The 26,547-nt window shown below is 48.6% G+C and overlaps 1 protein-coding gene across 1 annotated transcript in view; it reads left to right on the top strand.

Annotated features, from left to right (window-relative positions):
- Positions 1-25,880, top strand: part of ARHGEF37 (Rho guanine nucleotide exchange factor (GEF) 37) — a 54,838-nt gene extending 28,958 nt beyond the window's left edge. Inside the window, exons 4-13 of the mRNA XM_011985379.1 lie at positions 196-343; positions 6,969-7,168; positions 8,533-8,663; positions 9,297-9,401; positions 10,738-10,848; positions 12,129-12,458; positions 14,747-14,875; positions 17,998-18,193; positions 19,741-19,898; positions 22,894-25,880. Coding sequence (XP_011840769.1) covers positions 196-343; positions 6,969-7,168; positions 8,533-8,663; positions 9,297-9,401; positions 10,738-10,848; positions 12,129-12,458; positions 14,747-14,875; positions 17,998-18,193; positions 19,741-19,898; positions 22,894-23,103 — 1,718 coding nt within the window. The 3' untranslated portion in view covers positions 23,104-25,880. The remainder of the gene's footprint in view (positions 1-195; positions 344-6,968; positions 7,169-8,532; positions 8,664-9,296; positions 9,402-10,737; positions 10,849-12,128; positions 12,459-14,746; positions 14,876-17,997; positions 18,194-19,740; positions 19,899-22,893) is intronic.
- Positions 25,881-26,547: the final 667 nt, after the last annotated feature.

Genomic DNA, 26,547 nt, shown 5'->3' with positions numbered 1-26,547 from the left:
AAAAAAAAAAAAAAAAAAAAAAGATGAAAAAAACCAGAAAGTCAGGAAGATGAGGTCATTTACCCATGGTAACATGCTGGTAAACCCAGCAATCTCACTGGAGAGCTGGAGGGGTTTACTCACTGCCTCCATGTTCCGAGCTAGGGGACACACAGACATGCCCTTGACGATTCTTTGTTGCATCTTCACCCTCAGGTAACTTATTTCTGGAATTCCAAGAGGAGTTGAAGCAAGTCTATAAGGTCTACTGTGCCAGCTACGACCAGGCCTTGCTACTGGTGGACACGTACAGGAAGGAGCCGGAGCTGCAGCGGCACATCCAGGGCATCATTGAGGCGGTGGTGTGAGTAGAACAGCCAGTGAGCGCTCATTCCTGCCCCACTGACCCAGGTCAGGGGCAGCTACGGTCTCACCCCTTTTTCACGCCATTCATGCTGCTTCAGGAGTGTTGCTCTGTCAGCGCCTGTGTTAGTCAGGATAGGGCAGGCTGTGCTGCAGAGACAAACAGCTCCCACATCTCAGTGGTTTCAAACAACAAAGGTTTATGTCTTCCTTTTGCTCCATTGAAGGCTGACTTGGGGTTCTGCTCTTTGTCATCCTCACTCCAGGACCCACACAGCAGCCACTGTCTGGAATGTTGCCAGTAACTGTGGCTTAAGAAAAAAGAGCTCTGGAGAGTCTAACGCTGGCAATTGAATGCTCTGGCCCAGAAATAATATTAATCACTTCTTGTAATTCATTGGCCAGGACTCATCATAGCTTCATTCAACAACCAGGAGGCAGGGCGTGCCATCCTACCACATGTCCAGAGTTGGAGAAGTGGAAACATTTGGGAACAGTGCTCATGACTAGCACAGGAAAGGGCAGTGAGATGAGGGTCCCATGTGTTCCCATAGTGATGAGAAGCAGGTGTGTGTCACCTGAGGATCCCTCTCTACCGGTGGCTGACGTCCCACCACATGGAAAAGGGACAGAATCACCAGTCCCTGGTGGACTCATAGCCTAGAATTAACACCAATGGGTAGAAGCCCCAGGTAGAAAAATGTAGAGAGTATGTCTTCAAATTTAAATTTTCAAATGGGTAACATGATTACATGATTAAAAAACTTTAAAACATCAAAATTTTTACAGTAAAAAATATCTGGCTGGGCACGGTGGCTCATGCCTAAAGTCTCCTTTTCAATGAACCCATGTGCTAGTCCCTCTCTGCTTCCGAAAAAACTGTACTTATTTTCCCCTTTTATGCATCCTTCATGGGTCTTACAAACAGGCTTCTGCAAGGGTCACTAAATATATTTCTGTAGTTTACAGATATAAAGGGAAGCAAGGTGCCAGAGATGAGACAAAAGGGAGAAGTGGAGGCTGCGCAAACTAGAGACAACAGACCCCGTGTAGCATGCAGCTGTAGCACAGCTTAGCTGATTGTTGCTCTATCAAGTGGCTTTTGCTAGATAACAACCCCCAAAATGTAGTGGCTTAAAACAAACATTTATTTAGCTCACACTTCTGCATGTTAGCAATTTATACTCAGTAAATGATTCTCCTGGAATCATTAGCACCCTCAAATATCTGCAGTCACCTGCAGGTCAGCTTTGCTGATCCTGGCTGGGTTTTTTCATGTATCTGGGACACAAGAGCTGCCTCACCTGTGGTTCCATGGTCTCTCCTCTTCCCGCAGGCTAGCTTATACACATCGTGGTCTAAGGTTCTAAGGGCAGTGGGGGAGGGCTTGGCATCTAGAGGTCTGAGCTGGGAACTGGCACATCGTCATTCAAATGAAGTCCTAAGGCCAGCCCATACTTAAGGGGTGGGGAAATAAACTCCATTTCTTGGTAGTAGGAGCTTCAAAGTGACAAAGGCTTGTAGAGATTAGGAGAGGAATAATTGCAGTGATTTTTTTGCAAATCATCTGCCACAGCTGCCATGTAGAAATGAGGGTCTGTTGTGGCCAGAGCCTCCGATTTTTTGAGAGACGCCAGAAACTTAGATGTAACATCTCTCAAGAGTTCAGTGCTGGCATCTAGCTCAGACATTTAATAAACATGGTGTGCGGGAGCCCTGGTTGCTCAGAAGCTGCTGTTTACTACATCCTCGGCTCTTTGGTCTTTTCTAGCCAGGCCAGCTGGGTTTTGTTCATGGGCTCTGGAGCCGGGCTACATGGTGGTGGATGTGGCTTGGCCGCTGGACATGAGAGAGCCATTTTATGTCTCAAGACCTAGTTTCCTTATGTGTAGGGTGGGAGGAATAACAGCCCTGCATGGGGCATTGATTCATTGCACATGAGTGACACTCAATGAATCCCACGTATTATAGTTATCTCGTCTAGGCAGGGATTCTATTTTCTCTGAGACCACACTGTAGTTCTCAATTTTATCAGTGCCATGCTCCCTTGTTATAACAAATATTACATAAATTTACTATCCTGAGACATATCCTGAAATATATGTATAAATAAATATATCTCTCCTACCTATATGTGTAACTGAAAAAAATCAATATGATGACTTCACTATAAAGGAGAAATAAAAGGAAAATCATTCCAATATAATGCTATATAGTTCAGTGTGCATATGCTTGGACACCACTACTAAAAGATATAAGGAAGCCATCAGATGCTTGCAGCTACTTATAATAAATAAGTCCGGATTTAAAGAAAGAGGTATCTGAAGCTGTTCTGTACAAAAAGTACAAAAAAAGAAAGAGCACAGAATGACAGTGACAATAAACCTGATTTCCTTGTTTATGATAAGAGAAAGAACGAAATAACATCGTTGAAATGGGGATTTATAAAAGGTAGTGTCCTAGTAATTCCCAGTATTATGATATATGAGTGGATAGAATCCAAGAGTGATAAACATATTTAGGGTTTTAGAAGTGTAGCACATTTCAGGGCCGTTGTTCAGTCTCTGAATGTTCAGGGGGACATGTGAGACATGGAACAATTCTCTGTAGTTCAGGACTGTCCTTGCAAGACATCCAGTGTACCTGGTCCCTGCCTGTTAAATGCCAGGCATTACTTTCCAGAGCCTGGCCAATAAGAATCACCACGCCAGCCATAACTAGTTCTTTCTTAGTCTGCTAGGATAGATGGCACCAGGTTATTAGATTCCTTGGGATTCCAAAATGCATGCTGACCCCACCCTTTATTTGGGTGGGATATTCATTCTGTCTTTTAAGGCAACTCTTCCCATCTAAGAGCCAAGGGAATAAAAAACTCGCCTTGGCGGTGGGCAGGAAGCTCTGCCCCAGGTAGGACTGTCCTAGTGGTAGAGCCCTCAGGGTGGAAAAGGCAGCTTTGCAGAGATGGGCCTGTCCAGCACAGAGCACTGCGGGCTGTCCAGCATAGAGCACTGCGGGCTGTCCAGCACGGAGCACTGCGGGCTGTCCAGCACGGAGCACTGCGGGCTGTCCAGCACGGAGCACTGCGGGCTGTCCAGCACAGAGCACTGCAGTTCCGGAATGATGGCGGAGGCAGCAGAGTTTGCAGAAGGCAAATAATCTTCTTTGCTTTCCTTTATCAGCTAGGTGTGTTTGTTTTAAATATAAAAGCAACGTATGCTTATTGAACAAAAGGAAAGTTCCAACAACACACAAGTATATAAAGTAAAAACGTAAAAGTCCATTCCCCTAGTAATGTTTTCCATCCAAATTTTCTACTGTATATTTATAGATAGAGAGAGAGATAGATGAACAGACAGATAGATGGTTAGATAGATAGATGTAACTTTTTTTTTTTTTTTTTTTGAGACAGAGTTTTGCTCTGTCTCCCAGGCTGGAGTGCAGTGGTGCAATCTAAGCTCACTGCAACCTCTGTCTCCCAGGTTCAAGCGGTTCTCCTGCCTCAGCCTCCCAAGTAGCTGGGACTATAGGAGTGCGCCACCACGCTCGGCTAATTTTTGTATTTTTAGCGGAGACAGGGTTTCACCATGTCAGCCAGGATTGTCTCGATTTCTTGACTTCATGATCTGCCATTCTTGACCTCCCAAAGTGCTGGGATTACAGGCGTGAGCCACAGCTCCCGTCTGACAGATAGAATTTTTTTGAGGCTTCCTCTATACATGCTGTCTAGAACTTACATTTATGCTTAACCATAGTAATGAATATCTTTTCAGGATAGCATGGATATTTCTACAGTGTTCATTTCTTTCTTTCTTTTTTTTCTTTTTTATTTTTGAGACGGTCTCACTCTGTCACCCAGGCTGGAGTACAGTGGCGTGATCTCAGCTCACTGCAGCCTTGACCTCCCAGGCTCAAGTGATCCTCCTACCTCAGCCTCCTGAATAGTTTGGACTACAGGTGTGTGCCACCACACCTGACTCATTTTTGTAGAGACGGGGTTTCACTATGTTGCCCAGGCTGGTCTCAAACTCCTGGACTCAAGCAATCTGCCCACCTTAGCTTCCCAAAGTGCTAGGATTATAAGCATGAGCCACTGTGCCCAGCACAGTGTTTTTTTAATGGCTGCAGAGTTTCTTTCCTGGACTGCTCTTAGACTATGGCTTATTTGGCCATTCCTCTATCGAAGGATATTTGGGTTGTTTCCAATTATTTACTAACTCAAATAGAGTCGCTGAACAACTTGTACCTTTATCCTTGCTCACTTGAGTTTGGATTTCTGTGGGTATATTTCTAGGATGGGATTGATGGAAGAAAGAGTTTGTACCCTTTACAAATTGCCGAACTCCTCTGCCTCTCCAAGGTCTTGCCAGTTGATACTCCCACCGAGAGAATGCACGAAGGCCTGTTTTTCCACCCTCACCCAGCTCTGTGTATCATCTTTCCATTTCTGTTGCCTATCTGAAAAGCTGCATTAAAAAGTGTTGTCCAAATTACCTTAGAAAGTCTGCAAATGTGAGCGGATGCTCTCATTCTTTGGTAATCCCTTCATGGTTGTGAGGAAAATATGCGATCATCTCTTTCAGGACCGCTTGCACTCTAATTTGTGAGTTGACAGTTGTCCCTGGGAGACAGTTGGCTCTTTCCCATGGAAAGGAAGCCCAGAGGATGGAGTTTTGCAAATACCTGGCAGTGGTTTCCACCTCCCCTGCCCACAGTCAGCCAAGCCCCTGGACACCCTTGGTGAGAGCAGATGGCCAGCGTAGGCGTCTCCTGATGGGTGATCCCGCCCCCTGCAGCTTCTGAGGGGCTCCCACCTGCTCTGCCTGTTCTTAGCTTCATGACTGATCTTTCCTGGACATTTGGTCTGGAGATTTTCCTAAGGAAGGAGAGCCAGAGGCACAAGTATCATCAGGGAGGGCCCAGAGAAAGGTCCTGAGCAGTACTGGTTGAGTCTTCAAGGAGAAGGCACACTTAGATGGCTGAGATTTGAAACCTTCGTGGCTTTCTACGTGCTGGGCCTAGGGGCTACTGGTCATAATCTTTTAAAAAAAGACTGTGAAACCCCTTCCCAGATGCCATTCACTTGGGGACTCTTGATGAAATTCCAGACACCCTTAAGAAGGAGACTATAACTAGTCATCCATGCATCAATGGTGTATCTGGAAGGGACCTTGGCACCATTAGTTCCAGAGTTTTGTTTTGTTTTCACTTTTTTTTTTAAGATGAGGTCTTGCTTTGTTGCCCAGGCTGGAGTACAGTGGCATGATCACAGGTCAGTGTATCCTCGTACTCCTGGGCTTAAGCAATCCTCCTGTGTCAGCCTCCTGAGTAGCCACTATGCCTGGTGAATTTCTTTTTCTTTTTTTTTGAGACAGAGGTTCATGCTATGTTGCCCAGGCTGGTCTTGAACTCCTGGCCTCAAGCAATCATTTTTTTTTTTAACTTTTTTTCATAAAAAGTTTCAAACTATAGAAAATAGTATAATGTAATAGATACATACCCACCACCTAAAATTAACAAGTGTTAACATTTTGCTGTTTGCTTTATCTACTTTTATGCTAATTTTAAGGAAATTTTAGATATTATGACTTTTTACCCCTAAATACTTTAAATACATCTCTAAAAATTAAGTTCCTGTGATTTTTAAGAACTTTTTTTGGCCGGGTACGGTGGCTCACGCCTGTAATCCCACCACTTTGGGAGGCCAAGGCGGGCAAATCATGAGGTCAAGAGATCGAGACCATCCTGGCCAACATGGTGAAACCCTGTCTCTACTAAAAATACAAAAAAATTAGCTTGGTGTGGTAGTGGGCACCTGTAATCCCAGCTACTCGGGAGGCTGAGGCAGGAGAACCACTTGAACCCGGGAGGCGGAGGTTGCAGTGAACTGAGATCGCAGTGAACTGAGATCGCACCACTGCACTCCAGCCTGGTGACAGAGTGAGACTCCATCTCAAAAAACAAAACAAAAACAAACAAAGACAAGCACATTTCTTTAAGGCAGCAGACGATTCTATTAAATAAGATATCATGTGGATACCCAACACAGTTGAGTTGCGCTCGGGACGTATCTGAGCAGAGATGTCAAGGATCCAGTTGTATGTATCAGTCTGGAGCTCTGGAACAGAAGTTGGAGGTGGAGATCTGGGCTTGGGATGTGTTTAAAGCCATAGGACCAAATGAGGTCACTAAGAAAAAGTGGAGAGAGAGGGAGGAGAAGACACCCAGGACACTCCGGCATTGGAGAGAGACCAGCAAAGGAGGCTGAGAGAGCTGCCTGCAGAGTATGAGGAGAAGCAGGACAGTGGGTGTCTCTGGGGCCAGAAGAAGAAAGTGTTTCAGCAGCAAGGGTGTCAGTCGTGTCTGCTGCGGAGAGGCTGAGCAAGCTGAGGGCAGAGAGCTTGAACGCTGGATTTGGGACAGATGGGAAACCAAGGCCCAGAACTGTCACTGCCTGCCTAACATCTAGAATTCACAAGTTACAGGTGAGGAACTGGAGGACCGCAGAGGGAGGGTGACTTGCCTGAGATCACACAGTGAGCTAAATGGTAGAGTGAGGACTAGAGCCCAGGCCCCCTGGTCCTCCAAAGGGTGGGCTTTACCTGCCTAATACCAGCCTTCTCCTTCAGGCCGCAAGCTGGATCTTCAGGCCTCAGTTTCTTGCTGGTAATTCCTCTGCAGAGGATCACCAGGTACCCATTGCTGCTGCAGAAAATCCTGGAGAACACAGTCCCTGATGCCAGTGCCTACCCTGTCCTTCAGAGGGCTGTCTCTGCCCTCCAGGACGTGAACACCAATATCAATGAGTACAAGATGCGCAAGGAAGTGGGTAAGGACTTGGGCATTTAAGAGGGCACATTAGTGGGAATGCTTCCAGTTACAGAAAATTTATCTAAAATCGGCTTCACCAGTAAAGAGAGTGTAGTGGCTTATGTAACTATAAATCCAGAGGTCATGCAAGCTTTAGGTAGGGTTCGATCAGGGTGCTGGCTCCATTTCCCTGTAACTCCCTTGTCTCTGCTCTTTACTCTGTATCAGCTTCATCTTCAGGCTGGCTTGCCTCATAATAGTAAGTTGTGGCTGTTCCAAGACTCACAGCTGCACACCATACTTACCAGGGTGAGGCAGGAATGTTTCCCCCTTAGCCACAAAAATTAAATCAAAGCTTCCCTTTGATAGGACCCACCTGGGTCATGTGCTTACCCTGAACTAATCATCATAGTTAGGGCGTTGTGAACTGATTGACTTAGGCCTAGGATATGTGCCCTTCTTTGAATCGATCACTGTTGCCAGGGGGTTGGAATTATATAAATTGGCTCGTGTCAGTCAGCAACCCACCCCTTGAGCTAAAGTGAGATCAATCTCATCCAAACCACATGACTGCCACACTGTGGAGGAGAAACCAACGCTGGGGAGGTAAAGAGCTGTGCATCTATCTGGGGAGAGGGGAACCCCTGCCCCTCAGGTTATTAAAACAGAAAGGTTTGGAAAATGAAGCAGTGTCCCAAGTGAAGAGAAAACTCAATTACATGACTGAGACAATATACAAATGGCAATTCAGCTAATGTTTACTAAGGGCTGGCTGTGCCGTGCTTTTTCCTTCAACATCACATTTGGTCTTTGAGAGCATACATCACTTGCTTCCTATCACAGAACTGGTAAGGGACAGACCAGGTTTCACACTCAGGCCTGGAGTCTTCACCTCCATGCTGTACTATATTTAGCAGCTTTGGATTTCCTCCCCATCTGCTTCTCCAACCCACGACAGGTGAGTAGGAAGCACTGAGTCAGGACCAGGAAGCGTGGCTCCCAGCTGGCCTGGCTCAAAGTGGCTGAGGGACCCCAGGCAAATCTCTTCTCCCTGGGTTCTTCTTTAGAAAGTTCATTCAGACCCTCTGTCTTAGGTGACTCTCCCAGCAATCCTGCAAGGTGGCTGGTCCCATTTTACAGATGAGGAAACTGAGGCCCCAAGGAGTGGTGACTTTCCAAAGTCAAGCAGGCAGGAAGCTCTACAGCTAGGGCTCACACCTCGGATACAGGACCCTGTGCTTTTCCTGCGTGACTCATCAACCTGATGAATGTGACCCTGATGGAGCAGAGGGCCCAAGCAGGTGCCCAGCCAGGCATGTCCATGACACTTCCTTTCCTGAGTCAGCTTGATCACCGTGCTTCCCCTCTTCTGTGTCATTGCAGCCTCCAAGTACACCAAGGTAGAGCAGCTGACCCTCCGGGAGCGGCTGGCCCGCATCAACACGCACACCCTCTCCAAGAAGACCACCCGGCTGAGCCAGCTGCTGAAGCAGGAGGCGGGGCTGATCCCCAGGGTGAGTGTGGGCCTGGGCGGAAGAGTCACGCCCAGCCAGCCCCAAGGCCAGGCCCTGCACAGTGGGTAGACAGGGGGCATAGGCTCCTTTCAGAACTGAGGCAACGGAGGTTGAGAGAGTGAGGTGCTGGGAAGAGGCAGAGGTGGCACCCCATTTGATTCTGAAGAGCCAGTGGAGGGGTTTCTCCAGTGTCTTGGGCCACTCTCTTTGGGGCCTGTTTACACAGATAGGAGAGCCAGTCTCTGGGTTTGGGCAAAGAACCAGCCCTAAATAGCTGCTTCTAGCGGCTCAGCAGGTTGGTGGAGTGCCTGCTCTGAACCAAGCATGCTCACACGATGAAATAGGTGTTCCCACTATCCCCATGAGAAAACAGAAGCTCAGAGAGGGTAAAACACCTGTCCAGGGTCACACGGCTAGGAAGCCAATGAACTGGGGTTCATGTTTGTGTATCCGATTCCATGCTCTGAATGCAAAGCCACTGAGCTACACTGCCCACTCAGCTTCGGGGTTGCCAGAACCGGCTCTGGTGGGCGAGTCTGTGGAAAGGTTGTCCCAGGGAGGACTTGGGACACTGGAGCCGGTGTACACTGCCCCCATGTGGATATTCTCAACCCTCACACACATTGCTTTCAGACAGAAGACAAGGAATTTGATGATTTAGAAGAGAGGTTCCAGTGGGTGTCTCTGTGTGTGACTGAGCTGAAGAACAACGTGGCTGCTTACCTGGACAATCTGCAGGTGAGGACCTTGCAGGGTTCATAAGGGGCGAGTCTGGGCTGGGTTCCCCTGGCAGGAGGCTTGCGGGGCGCAGCCTACAAGCTGGGAAAGGCACCAGCCTCAGAAACCAACCAGAGGAGGTCATCCTGTCTCTGGCTGCCTCCAGAAGAATGCTGGCCAGCACTCCTCAGCCCCAGGTCATTATACTGGGGGCAGCTCTGAGCCCATTGGAGTTCCTGCCACATAGGGCCAAAATTCACTGGAACCAGAGCCCTCCAGAGCAACCCTGCCAGACCAGCACCTAGAGCAGGGGAGACAAACGCAGGTGCCTAAAGGGGCCAGGCAGGTAATGCTACTGAGTGAAGTGTGCAGGTAATAGGCAATCCAATGCAATAGGAACCTAGTGTCTAACAGGCTGTTTATGAGGCTTTTCAGTGGACTTAAATATAAAATAATATTTGGAATTTGAAGGGCTGAATGAATGAATACATGAATCAAATCTAAAGGAGCAGCTATTTCTCAGCTCTGGGGGATTGTTGCTGGGTGAGAATATGGGCCCAGCTCTGCTCTTCTGACTTTAAGAGAAACATACCTGGACATTCAGGTATTTTTCAGATTTTTGATGACATCTCCTGATGCATCAATGTGAGCAACTAATTAAATGAAGATTTAAATGCTATGAAGGCATGTTTATTTTTACTGCATTGATGTAAATAGGAAAAGTTAGCTGATTTAGAGAAAAGTATTAATAGAACATGTGGAATATGGACATGGGAAAGAAAAAAAAAAAAACCACTGCCGGGTGCAGTGGCTTACGCCTGTAATCCCAGTACTTTGGGAGGCTGAGGTGGGCAGATCACTTGAGGTCAGGAGTTCGAGACCAGCCTGGCCAACATGGTGAAACCTCATCTCTACTAAAAATATGGAAAAATTTAGCCGGGCATGGTGTCACGCGCCTGTAGTCCCAGCTACTCAGGAGACTGAGGCGGGAGAATCGCTTGAACCTGGGAGGTGGAGATTGCAGTGAGCCAAGATCATGCCATTGCATACCATCCTGGGTGACAGAGTAAGACTCTGTCTCAAAGAAAAGAAAAGAAAAGACCCCACAAAGGTGGCTTGTAAATATGTGAAGTTCAAGAAGCACTGGAATGAGGAGGAAGATATTGGCTCAGTCTAAGGCAGAACTGTCTGATCACTTAAGCTGTGTGAGGACAGGATCAGCTCTGTCTGTCCCTCTCAATGGGGGTGTGTAGAGGGCCTGGAAAACCTCTTCAAGGAGGTGTGGTGGAAGGGGATTCCAGCCTAAGATGGCCACGACCGGCCATGATTCAATGTTTCTCCTTGGTACTGGGTCCAGACTTTCCTCTGCTTCAGGCCGCACGAATACAGTCTGGACATCCCCGAGGGGCCTGCAGTGCAGTATTGCAATTTGGCAAGAGACCTTCAGCTCGAGGCCTTCCTGACGTTTGTGAGTTTCCTTTCTCCTTTCTTTGTTAGGCAGGTGGTAGAGCTTACAAGAATACTATTTAGAAATCAGGCACTTTGGCCAGGCGCGCTGGCTCACGCCTGTAATCCCAGCACTTTGGGAGGCCGAGGCAGGTGGATCACCTGAGGTCAGGAGTTCAAGACCAGCCTGGGCAACAAGGTGAAACCCCGTCTCTACTAAAAATACAAAAAATTAGCCGGGCGTGGCAGCGTGTGCCTGTAGTCCCAGCTACTCAGGAGGCTGAGGCAGGAGAATTGCTTGAACTCGGGAGGCGGAGGTTGCAGTGAGCCAAGATCATGCCACTGTACTCCAGCCTGGAGACAGAATGAGACTCCATCTCAAAAAAAGGAAAAAAAAAAAAAAAAAGAAAAAGAAATCAGGCACTTCACACAATTGCCACATCTATAATCTTCCTGAGTGGTCAGCAGCATAGCGATTATTATTAGTGCCCTTTACTGATAAAAATAGCCCCCACTAGCATTTACTGAGCCTCACTATCTGCCAGGCTCTATGCTAAGCCTTTTATATTCCTTACATCGTTTAATCCTCACCATATGGTTTTCGGGGTGGCTACTATGAATAGCCCCATTCTGCAAATGAGACCTTGAGGCTCAGAGGGGGTGACCTCCTGGGTCATTTATACAGATGGTCAGTGGTAAGCTGGGATCTGAGCCCCAAAGCCCACCACTCTATACAAAATCTTTCTTAAGGCTGGGCAAGGTGGCTTATGCCTGTAATCCCAGCACTTTGGGAGGCCAAGGCAGGAGGATTGCTTGAGCCCAGTTGTTTGAGACCAGCATGGGCAACATAGACCCTGTCTCTGCAAATAATAATAATAATAAAATTAGCTGAGTGTGGTGGCATGTGCTAAGGTGGGAGGATCGCTTGAGCCTGACAGGTAGGCTGCAGTGAGCTGTGATTGCGTCACTGCACTGCAGCCTGGGAGACAAAGTGAGACCCTGTCTCAAAAAAAAAAAAAAAAAAAAAATTTCAAGATCTTTGCATAATAGTGATTCAAAGTGCTATATAAGATTGAATGCCTACTCTGTGCTAGGCACTCTGTTAAGCTCATTACATGCATCGTCCCCATTTTTCAGATGGGCAGATTGAGGCCCAGAGAAGTTAGATAACATGCTAAAGGCCCCAGCTAATCAGTGGAGATTAGACTGGAGCCCGGGCCTGCATGCTTCCAAAGTCCCTTCTCACAGCCCCTGCCCTTTGCCACTTCCTTTCCTGACTCCCACGCTCACCTCTCCCCACAGAAGCAACGGCTAGAAGGCCTGGTGTGGCAGCCACTGTGCAGCCTGGCCAAAGCCCTGCTTGGCCCTCAGAACCTGATCAAGAAGCGTCTGGACAAGCTACTGGACTTTGAGCGGCTGGAAGAGAAACTGCTGGAGGTGGGCAGCGTGACCTACCAGGAGGAGGCCGCCCGGCACACGTACCAGGCACTCAACTCCCTCCTAGTGGCTGAGCTCCCGCAGTTTAACCAGCTGGTCGTGCAGTGGCTGGGCCAGATCCTGCGCACATTCGTGACCCTCCAGAGGGACCTTGCAAAGCAAGTGCTGCAGAGGGCAGAGGGCAGCATGGCCCAGGTGAGGCCTCTGGGACTGGGACACCTGTGGGGAGTAGCCAGGCAAGGCCCTGCAGCCCCATCAGCCAGCTGTGTGTAGGGGCTAGGATGGAGGGAGGATGGGCCTGAAAACAGGTCATCAGGCACGTAGGAGGAGGTGGTGGGAACCTTCTAGATCTCTCTCATGCCCAGTCTCCCTCTATTAGTGAAGTCAGACCATGAAAGCAAGGATAGGACTGAGATTCCAGACCATTCCCAAGTCCTACAACTCAGAAGCAGAAGAAGCTTTGCTGGTACAATAGCAGATCTTGGGATTGATCTCTGGAGTGTACTAGAAGTTGATGACAGAGGCCGAAGGTCATTTCTACACAGTAAGGAGTAAATGTGAAGCCAGTGTTATTATTATGACTTCTAGCAGCCATCTTCTCATGAGTACTTAGGATGTACCTGTTTGGAGCACTCTCCATGCGTGATCTCATTCAATCCTCACAACAACCCTACAGAGGAGGAATAATGATCCTCATTTTAAAAATAAAGAAGCCAAGGCTTCTTTAAGTAGAGGTTGAGTAGCTTGTCTAGGTCCACAAGGCTGATAGCAAGCTTTGAACTCTGACAGCTCAGCTCTAGGGCCTGGGCTCTCAACCACAACACTTAAGAGCCTGTAAAAGGAGTTACTGGCTGAAAGCATAAATAGGTTCCACAGAGGTTTGGATAAACCTCCAAATGCAAACTTTGATTTTAGAATTTGGAAGACTGGAGTTGATATAGGAAGGAATACCCAACTGTTTCCAGATCTTGCTCTCAGATGTCAACATCAGAGCTGAATTGCTGTTGGGTCCAACCTTGGGAGCAATTTCTTTTTTTTTTTTTTTTTTTGAGACAGAGTCTTGCTCTGTCACCCAGACTGGAGTGCAGTAGCACAATCTCAGCTCACTGCAAGCTCTGCCTCCCGGGTTCACACCATTCTCCTGCCTCAGCCTCCCAAGTAGCTGGGACTACAGGCGCCCGCCACTACGCCTGGCAAATTTTTTGTATTTTTAGTAGAGATGGGTTTTCACTGCGTTAGCCAGGATGGTCTCAATCTCCTGACCTCGTGATTCGCCCGCCTTGGCCTCCCAAAGTGCTGGGATTACAGGCATGAGCCACCACACCCGGCCAGGGAGCAATTTCAATATTCCTCATATCACACGCTGTTTCCTGTGTGTCACAGTTTCCAGCTCAGCTTTTCCCCATTCAATTCTTTGCATGAAAATTCTACTAAGATGTGCCTTCCCCACCCCATCTCCTTTCCAGCCGACAGCCCTGCCCTCCAGCACACAGCTGCTGAATGTGGCCACTCTGCACAGATGCCTACCTCAGCTTAGAATGCCGCTCTCCATTGTCCCTCAGCACTTTCACTGTCTGGCATAGAGTAGGAGCTCCCCAAACAGGTAGCAGATGAATGAGTCTCTCCATGAAGCTCTCAGAGCTCCCCATCTCCCTCTGGGGGGAGAAGTCATCTCCCTATTCTCTGTACTCCAGCAGCCCTGTGGATGGAACTGTGCCCAGTACTTTCCAGAGCCTGCCTTTTGCTGCAGGGATCCATGAATGTGTTTCCTCTCAAGCAGGGGGACTGGGACTGCAAGCTTTTCCTCTTTTTGGCCCTCACAGAATTCTGTCCCAGACACTCAGGGAATTGAATTAGGCCTGAACCATCAGTAAAAGTGGTGTTTCTCTTCCTTGAGGGCAGAAGAGCAAATCGGATGAACTGATCTTTTCCCTCTTCTGTAGCCTAGAGATTTTCTCTCCTGAGCTGCTCCAACCCCTTGCATTAAAGCTGGGATGTGCCGAGCTGGGGAGTGTTTGGGGATGCCAGTAGAGAGGTGGTCATGTTTATAAAAGCAGAAAGTAAGGGTGCTTCCTGATCGGCCTGTCAGAGTCTACTGGTGACAGCTGCCAGCCTGCCTTATCTATGTCCTGTGGTCCATGCACCTGGCCTGTCTGTGCGGAGCCTGGGAAAGGCTGCAGCCAGAAACCTCAATCTCTCTGCATCCTGGTGGGAGGAAGGCTCTAGGTCAGCACTGAGAGCAGCGAGTTTGGTGACAAGCTGTGAGTCTGGTGACAAGCTGTGAGTTTGGTGACAAGCTGTGGGGTCTCACTCACTCCTAGGTTGTCTGATGAAAGTGCAAGTGATCCTGCACAGGGTCAAGGTCTCAGGACAGAGTATCACTCAGAACTCCGTGGGTTGAAAGTAACGTAAACCCAAACCAAGCCAGGGATCTCCTTGTCACCTCTTGTCCAGCTCTGTTGACAGTGTCTGTCCCCACTTAGCTGCCCCACCACCATGTCCCAGAGCCTGCCTTCAGGAAGCTGGTGGAGGACGCACTGGGCCGGACTAGTAACCAGCTTCGCTCCTTTCAAGAGACCTTTGAGAAAGTGCTGCCACCTCCCACCACACAGGTAAGCATCCTTCCTCCACCCCAAAGACTGTCCAGTTCTTCACTGGCCAGTAGGGTGAGGCTCCATCCATCCCCTCTTTCCTTTCCTTTTTTGTCCCCCAACGTTTCCTGTTATCCATGGAAATATGTTCTCTTCTCTCTCCTTTCTCTTTGAGCTGGGGGTCGGGGGCATACCCAGATACATACATACCCTTTACATCCAAGAAGTAGAAGAACAGCACAGAACTTCTGAGTCAAGAAAAAGAAAACCCAAACATTAAGTGAAGTTAGACATAATGATGGGCAACTGGCATTGACATCCAAAAAGCTAGAACTTCTTCAGATTGTCATCAAAAGGTATCCTTGTCCGGGCATGGTAGCTCACTCCTGTAATCCCAGCACTTTGGGAGGCCGAGATGGGTGGATCACTTGAGGCCGAGAGTTCAAGACCAGCCTGGCCAACATGGCAAAACCCTGTGTCTACTAAAAATACAAAAATTAGCTGAGCGTGGTGGTGTGCACCTGTAATTCCAGCTACTTGGGAGGCTGAGGCAAAAGAATTGCTTGAGCCTGGGAGGCGGAGGTTGCAGTGAGCCAAGCAAAGGTATCCTTTTCCTTCCCTGCCTTCTAACACCAGCTTCAACATGAGCATTCAACATAAATAAAAATTTTGGATATGTCATTTAAATTTCCTATTGCTATGGTATTTTTTATTGTAAAGAACAGTATTTCAGCTGCACGATGGTTTACAAAGCTTTGGCTGACCAAATGCTTTTGTTTTTGTTTTTGTTTTTTTGAGATGGAGTTTCACATTGTCGCCCAGGGTAGAGTGCAGTGGTGTGATCTTAGCTTATTGCAACCTCCACCTCTCAGGTTCAAGCAGTTCTCCTGCCTCAGCCTCCCGAGTAGCTGGGATTACAGGCTCCCACCACTACGTCTGGCTAATTTTTGTATTTTTAGTAGAGACAGGATTTCACCATGTTGGCCAGGCTGGTCTCGAACTCCTGCCCTCTGACCTCAAGTGATCCGCCCACCTCGGCCTCCCAAAGTACTGGGATTACAGGTGTGAACCACCACGCCTGGCCCCAAATGCTTTTTTAACAAATGTATTTTCCTTTAAAATAAAAGGAGAGGTTATCTGTTCTAGTCCTTTGAAAAGTGTACCCAGGGGGTCTGTGTTTTAAAAGTAACTGAAGCAGCTGTAGGGAGAAGGGTCTCCTCAGACTGTGGCAAGACCTGGATCTGAGAAATTGAAACTGTCCCTTCGCATGCATCATGTGAACTGAAGAGTCAGGAGACAGCCCTGAGATTTCCCAGAGGGAGAATGGGGCCCCAGGGACACAGAGAAATAAGAATGGGAGACCAGCAGAAGAGGACAGATAAAAATGGCCCACACCTGACCCACACCTGGCCGCAAGCATAGAGACCATCACAGCCTGATGTCCGCCACGATGCTGCAGGCTGACTCCTCGTTGGCCCCATCTGTCCCTCCGCCTACCCTACATGAAGAGCTTTGCCCAGCAGAGGCCTCACTGACTAGGGGTGTGCCATGGGCCCCGAGACTTGGAGAGAGAGCATGGGTGCAGAGGATAAACAGCAAAGCAGCCACTTGAACGTGTCATGGGAACCTCTTCTCTCTTTTTACTCAAAACAAATTACAATGACATGTTTCTTATTGGGAAAGCAATCCATACTTATTGTGGAAAAGTTAAAAGACACAGAAAAACAAACAAGAAACAAATGGAAACATCCAGAATCCCAGTATGTGTTGCACATTGGTAGGAAGAGTCACCCCTTCCCACCCTCCCACCTCTACACACACACACACACACACACACACACACACACAAACCTCCTGCACATTCCTGATGTATTTGGCTGAAGGTATAGAATCCAGCGCAAGTGACGTGGTCTCCCCGGACAGGAGCAGCCCTCATGGGATCTTTGCAAGCCCTCCTTGGGTGCCCTCCCACCCTTGGGGGTGACGCTGTTCTCTGCGTAGGGAGGGCCGGTCAGCGTTGAGAAAGAAGCCCAGCGTTTGTGACACCACTGTGAGTGGTGTGCATGCACTCACATGCATACCACTGTTCTAAAAGAATTGACCCACAACACCACTGTTCTCAAAGAAAACTACCTCGTCTCTACACTCCTGTTTAAGGACCTGTTATAGAAACATTGGGACCTCCTGGTTCTAAATCCTGAGACAGCATCCCCTTTGGGGCAAGGATGTGGCAGAGTCTGTGGCCAAATGTTCCTGAAGGGCATCTCTGCCTGCCTCCCCACGCCCAACACCTCCCAAGAAGTAACCACATAGAGCATGGTGAACACACACACACACACACACACACACACACACACACCTCTCAAGACAGAAAGTAAATATGTATTTAGCATATTTAGTTTCTTATTAATTTTACAAAAAGGGGACAAGCATCCCTGAGTCTCTCCTTGTTGATACTCTTCTGGAAGCAGTGTCATGGAATGGAAAAACAGAAAATGCCAGGAGATTTTTGGATAAACTGGAAGTGCCAACGAATCATTCTTTCCAGCTAGATGGCGATTTTCATCTAGCTGAAACTCTCTCCCGTGTTTCTGCTACACCATTCACCAAGTTCTCCACCGTGCCCTGTAAATGGCAGGTGCTCCATAAATGCCTGTGGACTGAAAACCCATGGAATCAAAGGTTACATGCCCTCATTCGTGTGTATGTGAAATCCGCCATGTGCGGCCCTGGCTGGCTATTTAAGAAACCAGATGAATCAGGTCTGGTGCCCACACGAAGCTCACATTCTGATGGAATTGAAAGACCTGTCCGAGGCATTCTGCTGTGGGATAACTTAGCCTGATGCTATGGGCAGAATTTAGGGCCCAGTCCTAGGAGTTCAGTAACTGAGAGATTTCAGAACTTGAATTGGAATTTTAGAGAATCCCAGAAATTAGAATTTTCTTCCAAAATGCCGTTGGCTGCTAAGAGCCAGCCATCTGCTAGTGAGGGCCCTGTTGCCCTGATCAGGGTGGGCCCTTCAGTGGCAGAGTTAGGATCAGGCCCAGTACTCCTGGCTCTCAAAATGTGAGCAAATGTTGGTGCCAGCTTTGACAGGTTTATTCAAGAACTTGTGTCTGTCTCTGCTCCTCCTCTCCCAGCCGCTCCTTCCAGGGTCTGAACGCCAGGCGCAGGCTCTCCTGAGCAGGTATGGCCCTGGGAAGCTGTACCAGGTGACAAGCAACATCAGTGGGACTGGGACTCTGGACCTGACTCTGCCTCGGGGCCAAATTGTGGCCCTCCTTCAAAACAAGGACACCAAAGGCAACAGCAGCCGCTGGCTGGTGGACACCGGGGGTACGTGGGCCTTTGTGAGCCCTTCTTCTCCTTCTGGGAAAACCACCCCACAGAAGCCAGTGCAGAGACCCGGGCACTCTTGTGGGCCAAAGTCGGGCTGTGCATTCCAGGATGGGAGTAGGCACAAGTGATACACACAGGGCTCAGGGCACAGTCAGCTTAGAGTGACTCCATGGGGCATGAAAAGCCAACAAGAGGAATTCAAGCATTCATTGCAGGGTCTATCATGAGGCACCTATGGTGTGCTGGGCGCTGAGCTTATGAGACAAGGCCCTGCCTGGAGGGCCTTGCAGACCACTGGGGTCAACAGGGCTATATGGAGGGAACTCCAGACCACCCTGAAAGATGGAGATGGGCACAGAGATAGAATGCTCAGACCCTGGCTACACTGCGAGAAGTCTGATGTGCAGAATGAGGGGAGCGGTCATCCTGTGCACTCAGTACTGGTCATGGCCTCGGGGAGTGCTGCTGAGGTCTGGGTGCCCCACTGTAACTGGGAACTGGGCTGGAGGGAAATGGCACCATGAATCCAGTTGAGAGGGCCCAGGAGAGCATCTTCCAAAGAGGGTTGTGTGACCCACAAGATGAGGGGTGCATGAGATTATTGTCAGGGGATCCACAGACAGTTTTTCCTATAATACACTTCAGACAGTGTATTATAATTGTTACTGAAGCATTTTAATGTGTATTAGAAAAAATATAAGTAGTCTGTAATTCCATGATTCTAATCATATTATTGTATAGTACAAGATGAAGTTTTAAAAAGTGAATCAATTAAAAAATTAAGAAAGCGGTACAAATCAGACAGAAATCATGAACCAGCACTTCCATGACTTAAGGTGGGAACAACAGAACGGGTATTAAGCAAGGCCCCCGGGGCCAAGAGGACTGGATTTGGATTCCAGCTCCACCACTTTGCTGACTGTGTGATCTCAGGGAAGTCGTGGAACCTGTCTGAGCTTGCCTGGTTCAACGTAAAATGGAGATGATATTACTGGCTGCTCTCAAAAGAGTTGATGTGAAGACTATGTAATCAAATGCTGGCTCTGTAGTTTGGCACGCCCTCAGGAAGTGATAGCCATTCATCACGACATCGATCAGAACAACACTGGACTAGTTGCTACACACGAAGGAACTGGGGTCACGTGGAGAGGAGAAAGGCAGTCTCTGCCTCCTGGGAAAGGCAGTCCTGGGGAGAGGAAGCAGCTCTTGCTCTGGGCAGACACCAGAGGCGCATGGGAGCTGGCAGCTCATCAGGAGAGCAGTTTTCATGCCAGTCCAGGGACAAAATTTTAATCTCTCTCATAGTTGATCAAATGGAGTGGGCTGTCCAATAGGGAATGAGCCCCCCATCACTGGCGTGTGTAAGCAGAAACCAGAAACAGTGAGTGTGGGGCAGGGGGGTTCAGGGTTCCTAGATGACGTTTTCAGGTTCTCTTGGGTGTTGAGAAGCTGTGTTGGAGACATTTACATCCATTGATTTTCTTCCCCATTAAAAGGGACGGGAAGGTGGCCCGCAGTCCGCTAACCTTCTGCATGCTCCCTAGGACATCGTGGGTATGTGCCAGCTGGGAAACTGCAGCTGTACCATGTGGTTCCCAGTGCAGAGGAGCTCAGAAGGCAGGTGGGGCTGAACAAAGATCCCCGATGTCTAACACCGGAGCCCAGCCCAGCTCCAGCACCCTCTATTCCCACCGTGAACCAGGTGAGTATGGGAGAGGGCTAGGGGCTTGCCTCCCCTTGGCTGTCTGGACTGTGGCTTGGATTTTCCTTCTCTCTCAAAGTCTGTGCCCCTCCTATCTGGTGGAGCTGCCATTCTGTGAGACCAAGGCCTTGATCAGTGGCCATGCCAGTGTCCCAGCCAGGATTGGGACCTGAGGAAAGGGGCCTCCCGTCCCTACCACAGCAACCACAGAGAACTAACTCCTCGTTCCCCATCAGCAGGGCAAGTGAGATTCATTCATTCATTCATTCATTCATTCAATATTTGCCAGGCACTGTACTAGATGAGAGATACAATGATGAGCAAGACTAAATCATGGTCTGTGCTTCCCTCAATCTTCTAATCTGAGAGTAGGGAAAACAGTGATTAATAAAATAATTGCATGACTAACTGAAGTTAAAGTGAATAGTAGAGAGAACTACCAGAGCCCTAGGTGTAGAGAGGTCCAGGAAAGGTTTTGCTGAGAAGAATGGTGCTTTTTCTCAAACAGGAAGGGAGAAAGAGAATGAATTGGATAAAGAGGGTGTACTGGGGTGCGGATGAAAGGAGCTCTGCAGAAAAGGCCTGGTGACAGGCGAGGGTAGGAGGTGCATGAGGAACCAAATGCAGCCCATGGGGCCGGAGAAGAAAGGGGACAGACTAGGTGTCATCCTGCTGGAGAGGTGGGCAGGGACAGGCCAGCAGGGCCTTGTGGCCTTGGTGAGGGTGTCAGTCTCAGTCTTTCTCTGAAGAGCAATGGGCAGCATGTGTATGCATGTTCATGGTAGCATTATTCATTGCAGCCAAATAGTAGAAACAACCCACAGGCCCATCAACATGAATGGATAAACACAACGCGAGCTCTTCGTACAATGGAATATTATTCAGCCATAGAGAGGAATGAAGCACCAGTACACGCTGCAGCATGGACAAGCCTCGAACACATGCTGCTAAGTGAACAAAGTCAGATGCAAAAGGCCACATAGGATTCCATTATGTGGTTGTCCAGAATGGGCAAATCCGTAGAGATAGAAGCTGAATGAGTGTTTGGCAGGAGCTGGGGGTGGGAGGTGGGGAACGGGGACTGCCAACTAGTATGAGATTTCTTTTTGGGAGTGATGAAAATGTTCTGGAATTAGATAGTGGGGATAGTTGCATGTATCTGTAAATATACTAAAAATCTCTGAATTGTATACTTTAAAAGGGTGAGTATTATAGAATGAGAATTATATCTGAAAGATAAAGTGTTTGGAAGCCATTAAGTGATTTGGCTTTGCAGGGATGGAGTCCATGAGCGGGGAAGAAGTTCAGTGGGATGTTGGAAGGATGGGATGAGACAGTAAAGCTGGGCTGCATGTATTGTGAACCTCCCTCAATGGTGGCTGCTCTCACAGTGATTGGCAGTTGAGGGTGGTGGGGGGTGCACCACAGAGGAAGCAGGAGCGACAGAAAGGATCTGGACGAACTCAGATGCCTCGGGCCAGGGTGGCTGGAGGAGCCTGGAGCAGGCTGTGAGTGCTGCACAGGTGTCTGGGGACCCTCTGCTCTAGAGCTTGTGCCACACCCACCAGGAAGGCTGTCAGACCAGCATCCTCCAGCAGTAGCCAGAAGTAAAGCACTGGGGGCTACAAAGGGCCCACGAGAGCCCCACTGGAGGGCCTGACTGCCCAGCTCAGCTTCTGCCCCAGTGCCTCTGGGGAAAGGAATGAGGTTGCCCCTGCCGCCCAGCTCCAGTCAGTGTGGGTGGTGTCTCAGGGAATCCCCATCCAGGGGCTCATTTGGGTGAGCTCAGCTGTCTATCTACACAAGCACACCTCTGGGATTTTATGGGACTTGCCCGGGATCATCCCAGCCCTTCCATGGTGCTTAATGTTCCTGAGGCCTGACCATCAGTAATAACAGTAATTGTAAAAACAAAAAACAAACAAACAAAAAAACCCGAAGCAGCCTGCGTAAAGCCCTATACATATATTCCTTCATGAAATTCTCTCAATTACCTGAAGGGGATGGGACCATTCCCTCCATTTTGCAGATGGTAAAACAGGCTCAGAGAGGTTAAATATTAGCCTAATAAATGCCATCCTCGCCAGTTGTTTTCTCTAGTTCAATTTCTCTCTTTCTCTCTCTTTCTTTCTCTCTTTTTTCTTTCTTCTTTCTTTCTTTCTTCTTTCTTTCTTCCTTTTTCTCTTTCTTCTTCTTCTTTTTTTTTTTTTTGAGACAGGGTCCAGCTCTATGGCCCAGGCTGGAGTACAGTGGTATGATCTGGGCTTACTGCAGCCTCAACTTCCAGGGCTCAAACAATCCTCCCACCTCAGCCTCCTGAGTAGCTAGGATTACAGGTGTGTGCCACCATGCCCGGCTGATTTTTGTATTTGTAGTAGAGACAGGGTTTCACCATGTTGGCCAGGCTGGTCCCAAACTCCTGATCTCAGGTCATCTGCTCCCCTCTGCCTCCCAAAGTGCTGGGATTACAGACATGAGCCACCACGCTTGGCCCAGTTCTATACTTTTCTGTAAAAAGTAAACAAGTTACCCAAATCCTTGTCTCCACTTTCAGCTGGCAAACTGGCCTGGGCAGCTCAAACCGTTAGATCTGGAGAGGGATAGGGTGCTGAGTCTGCTCAGTGATGTGGCAACAGTGGATCAAAAATCTCTGTTTGGAGGTCAGACAGGCCTAGATTCACTGCTGTGCAATTTTGAGTAAGTTCCTTGATCCTCATTTTTCTTATCTGAAAAATGCAGCAAATAGAATGATAGAATTATTGTGAAAACCCAAACCCAATAGAGTGCCAGGACAGTGCCAGTCACATAGTGTGGGCTGTGGTACTAGCAGATGCAGTCATTGCCTTTAGCACAAAAGATGTACTTGGGAGGTGATGAGCATCCAGCAACGGGGATGAGAGCCAGTTGGTTGGGAACAGGATAAACAGCCTCTCTGGATTGAGTCTGTCTACCTTCTCACGCTAACCATTTCTGTGTCACTCCCCATGTGTTTCAGGTCATAGCCGTATACCCTTTTGTGGCCAGAAGCAGCCATGAAGTGAGTCTGCAGGCAGGCCAGCCCGTGACCATCCTGGAGGCCCAGGACAAGAAGGGGAACCCAGAGTGGAGCCTGGTGGAAGTGAATGGACAGAGGGGTTATGTGCCTTCTGGCTTCCTGGCCAGGGCCCAGAGCCCAGTTTTGTGGGGCTGGAGTCTGCCCTCTTAGGGTACCCTCCGTGGAGCCCACATTGCCAAGTGGTGGGGGAGGCTTAGAGGCTCTGACTCTGGAGGGAAAAGAAGCAAAGGAAAGGTGGAGGAGGAAGGGAAGACCAGGCCAGAGTGGGGGAAGCGCACTCAGGAGGCAGCCAGAAGACGTGGGCGGGCCTCGCAGAGTGCTTGGTGTGGCGGGGGCACAGGAGGCTCCAGCCAGGACTGCTCATTATGTCTGCATAAAGAACTCATTCTGACCTGGGGTCACAATGCACTTGGACAGCAGGTCACAGCTGATTGGCCAGGACTCTCCATCGCTTATGGCCTGTCTTAGCTGTGCCTCCATCCGGGCCTGCCTGTGGGCATGGGTCACACAGGAGAATGTTACCTGTGTGCTGTGTGGTTGCAGGAAGCAGGTTCTGGAGGAGTCCAGAACTGTCTGGTCAGACAGTTCATTTCCTACACATGGTATCAGGAGACATCATAACCAACGAGTCAGCTTTTATTCTCTATGCTGGAAGCTGAGTTTATCTTGGGCAGCGACCCACTGGGAGCCTCTCAAGTGGGGAAGCCGTGGATTCATCGGTGTGGCAGAGAGGTTCCCAAGACCCTTGACTGGTCCTGGGAGTGGGTGTGACCAAGTCATAGTTCTGGAATGTGTGTAGGCAAATTCAGAGGCCGTTCCAGGGAAGAGGGGATTTTGATGCTGTGTTAGGTGGGGTGTGTGAGGCTGTTGGCAGCAGGTGAACAGCTGCTGCTGTGTTCTCTGGACTAGGGAACAAAGGGGTATGCAAATCATAGGCGAAATTCTGGGAAGGTGGTGAAAAGGCCTGGTGCGTGGGGAGGTTGGGGAATGGCTTGCTTTCCTGTTTCTGGATAGAAGGGGAGCCAGGGGGAACCCCTGGTGGTTTTGGGTGGCCCCGGAAGTCCTGGAGGCAGCCGTGGATGTGATGCAATTGCCTGTGGGACCTTAGATGTAGGACACAACTTCAGTGTTCCATCCAGAAAGACCTAACTCAAGGGTTGTGCTGAGAATGACGTGAGGCTAAGCATGCAGAGCTCCCTGTAAACTGTGAAGTGTGATACAAATGTAAATGGCAGCAGTGATCTCAGGGTGGCCCCCACCTTGCAGCCCTCCCTCATGCCCATGCCCATGGCAGCAAACCTTGTTCATCAGTATGGTTTTCTTTCCTGTAACCCGGGATCTAGCTTGGGGGCCTTCTCTGTACTGCATTCTATGTAGCCAGCCTCTTCAGCTTGGTAAGTGAGCCACTCCATTCTGGAACGTGGAAATTGGAGCCTCTCAAAAACAGTTCCTGTTCAAGGAGGACTGACCCGCTGGGGCAATGTTGGGTGCCGTGCAGTCACTGCTTGGGGTTGTCATATCTAGGCTATTGCTCTGGGCAAAGATAAACTGCAAGATTCACAGAAATGGGAAAAGGTGACCAAGTGTGATCTTATACAACTGACAAAGTTTGTAACCAACCCAAGATAGAATGTGTGTTGAACAGGAGGTAGTTTAGATATATTTCCAAGAACGTGTCTATGTTATAACCATAGTGCCTAAGCAGTGAGCTCTGGTTTTTGAAGGGCTTTTAAGAAATATATACATGTCTGTGTCAGACAGTCTATAACTTGCCTCCTCTGGACCTGTTAAAGCACGAAGACTGCGTGATACAAGAGAAATGCAGCCCCTACAGTTCCTTTCTCAGCAGCGAATTCACTTTAGAGGATGCTCTTGACTCATTCTCCCTGCTCTTTCCTGCTCAGATTTCTGATAAAAATAAAAAGCATAGGGGAACATATAATGAAATAGGAAACCCACTCGTGGGTTCCACAGCTACCTACCAAGGGCCTACTGTGTGCTAGAATTGTAGCTCAGGGGTTCTCAATGTAGCTGCTCACTGAAGTTACCATGGCAGGTTTCAACTGGCAGAATCCATGCTCCCTCCCACCCAGAGATTCTGATGAAATTGGTTTAGGGTGTGGTTGGGCCTCAGGAATTCAGAAAACTTCCCAGGTGCTTCTAATGTGCAGCCAGGGTTAAGGACCTCTACCCTAGACACAAAGTATTGGACAGATAGACCTGGGGCCAGAGATGGCCAATTGCTGTAAGCTAGGATGTGCCCCAACTGAGCTCTGCACTAGCTAGTTCAAACAGGCGCTTTAGAGGCAGTGTGAAAGGGGACAGCCTGTTCTGTCAGGTCTCAGAATGTATATTTATTAAGTGCCATTAAAAGGGACCTGAACAAAATTGGATGTCTTGTAGGCAAAAGGGAGGAAAATAAAATATACTTGGAACCAAGTCTATGTCATGAAGGGAAAATAAAAATGTATTCAGTAGCATGTGGGTTATGGTTTCTCATAGACCAGGGGATAAGATTAAAAGTCACTGAAGAGTGGGAAAATGCATATTGAGAAGATGAGAATGGCCTGTATTGTCTCCAGGGGAATCTGTGTAATATGCCTTTTCCCTCTCCAAATGCCTAGAACCACGGCACTGTGTCTTATTTATTTCACTGTTGGGCTGTCACATACTAAACTTGCAAAGATGTTTGCCTATGAACTGAACAAGACTTCCAGGAGTTGAAGTCTGATTCACAAGGGTACCCCTTGCCTCCCATGATGGAGTGAGAACTCTTAAACCCCTCAGGCCCCAATTCAGTTGTGGACATGAGGACAAGATTACAATATCAAAAGAAAGATGAATGAATGCTTGGTTAATATGACGAGCACTAGCTCAACGAGTAACTGATGTGAACTGCCGGGAATAAAGGACTTCAAAGATGGAAAGTCTCTGGAATTTGTGTGACTCTAACCACTGGGTAGCCAGATACCCTGCTGTGCCATTTGTTTGCTAGACACTTGCTGTATATAAAAATGACATCTTGTTTGCTCAAGTATCCATTTAATGGACACCCTTCATGCCTCAGGGAGCTGGCCTGAGCTGCTGGGGGATACAGAAATAAATTAGACAGATGAGGCCCTGTCTTCCAGATCCCAGTCTCTAAGGGAGGCAGATGAGGCAACCATCAATTAAACGCTGTGTAAGTGTCAGGATGAAGGAATGGCAGGTGCCACACAAGCCAGGGAAGAGGCCTGCCTCTGACTCAGACTTGGCGGCCAAGGAAGGCTTCCTGGAAGAGGTGAAATCCAAACTGAGGCCCAGTGGGTGGTTAGGTGAAGATGGCAGACAGAGCACATGTGGAGGCCCAGAGGTGCAGCAAACATGGCAAGGAGCCTTGGATTTTATTCTGAGGGCAGTGGGGGAGGCATGAAAGGGTTTGAAGCAGAGGAGTGACGTGCTTAGGGTTGTACTTTGGGAAGATCACTAAGCTCTGACTGTGTGCCTTTGTGCCCACAGGCAACTGCATGCTCCTTGAGGCTGTAATCCTAGCACTTTGGGAGGCCGAGGCGGGTGGATCACGAGATCAGGAGATCGAGACCATCCTGGCTAACA

The sequence above is a fragment of the Mandrillus leucophaeus genome, unplaced genomic scaffold (assembly GCF_000951045.1).
Source record: "Mandrillus leucophaeus isolate KB7577 unplaced genomic scaffold, Mleu.le_1.0 Scaffold282, whole genome shotgun sequence".
NCBI classification, from domain to species: domain Eukaryota; kingdom Metazoa; phylum Chordata; class Mammalia; order Primates; family Cercopithecidae; genus Mandrillus; species Mandrillus leucophaeus.
Note: the sequence above shows the minus strand (reverse complement) of the source record. Positions and strands in the feature narration are given on the sequence as shown.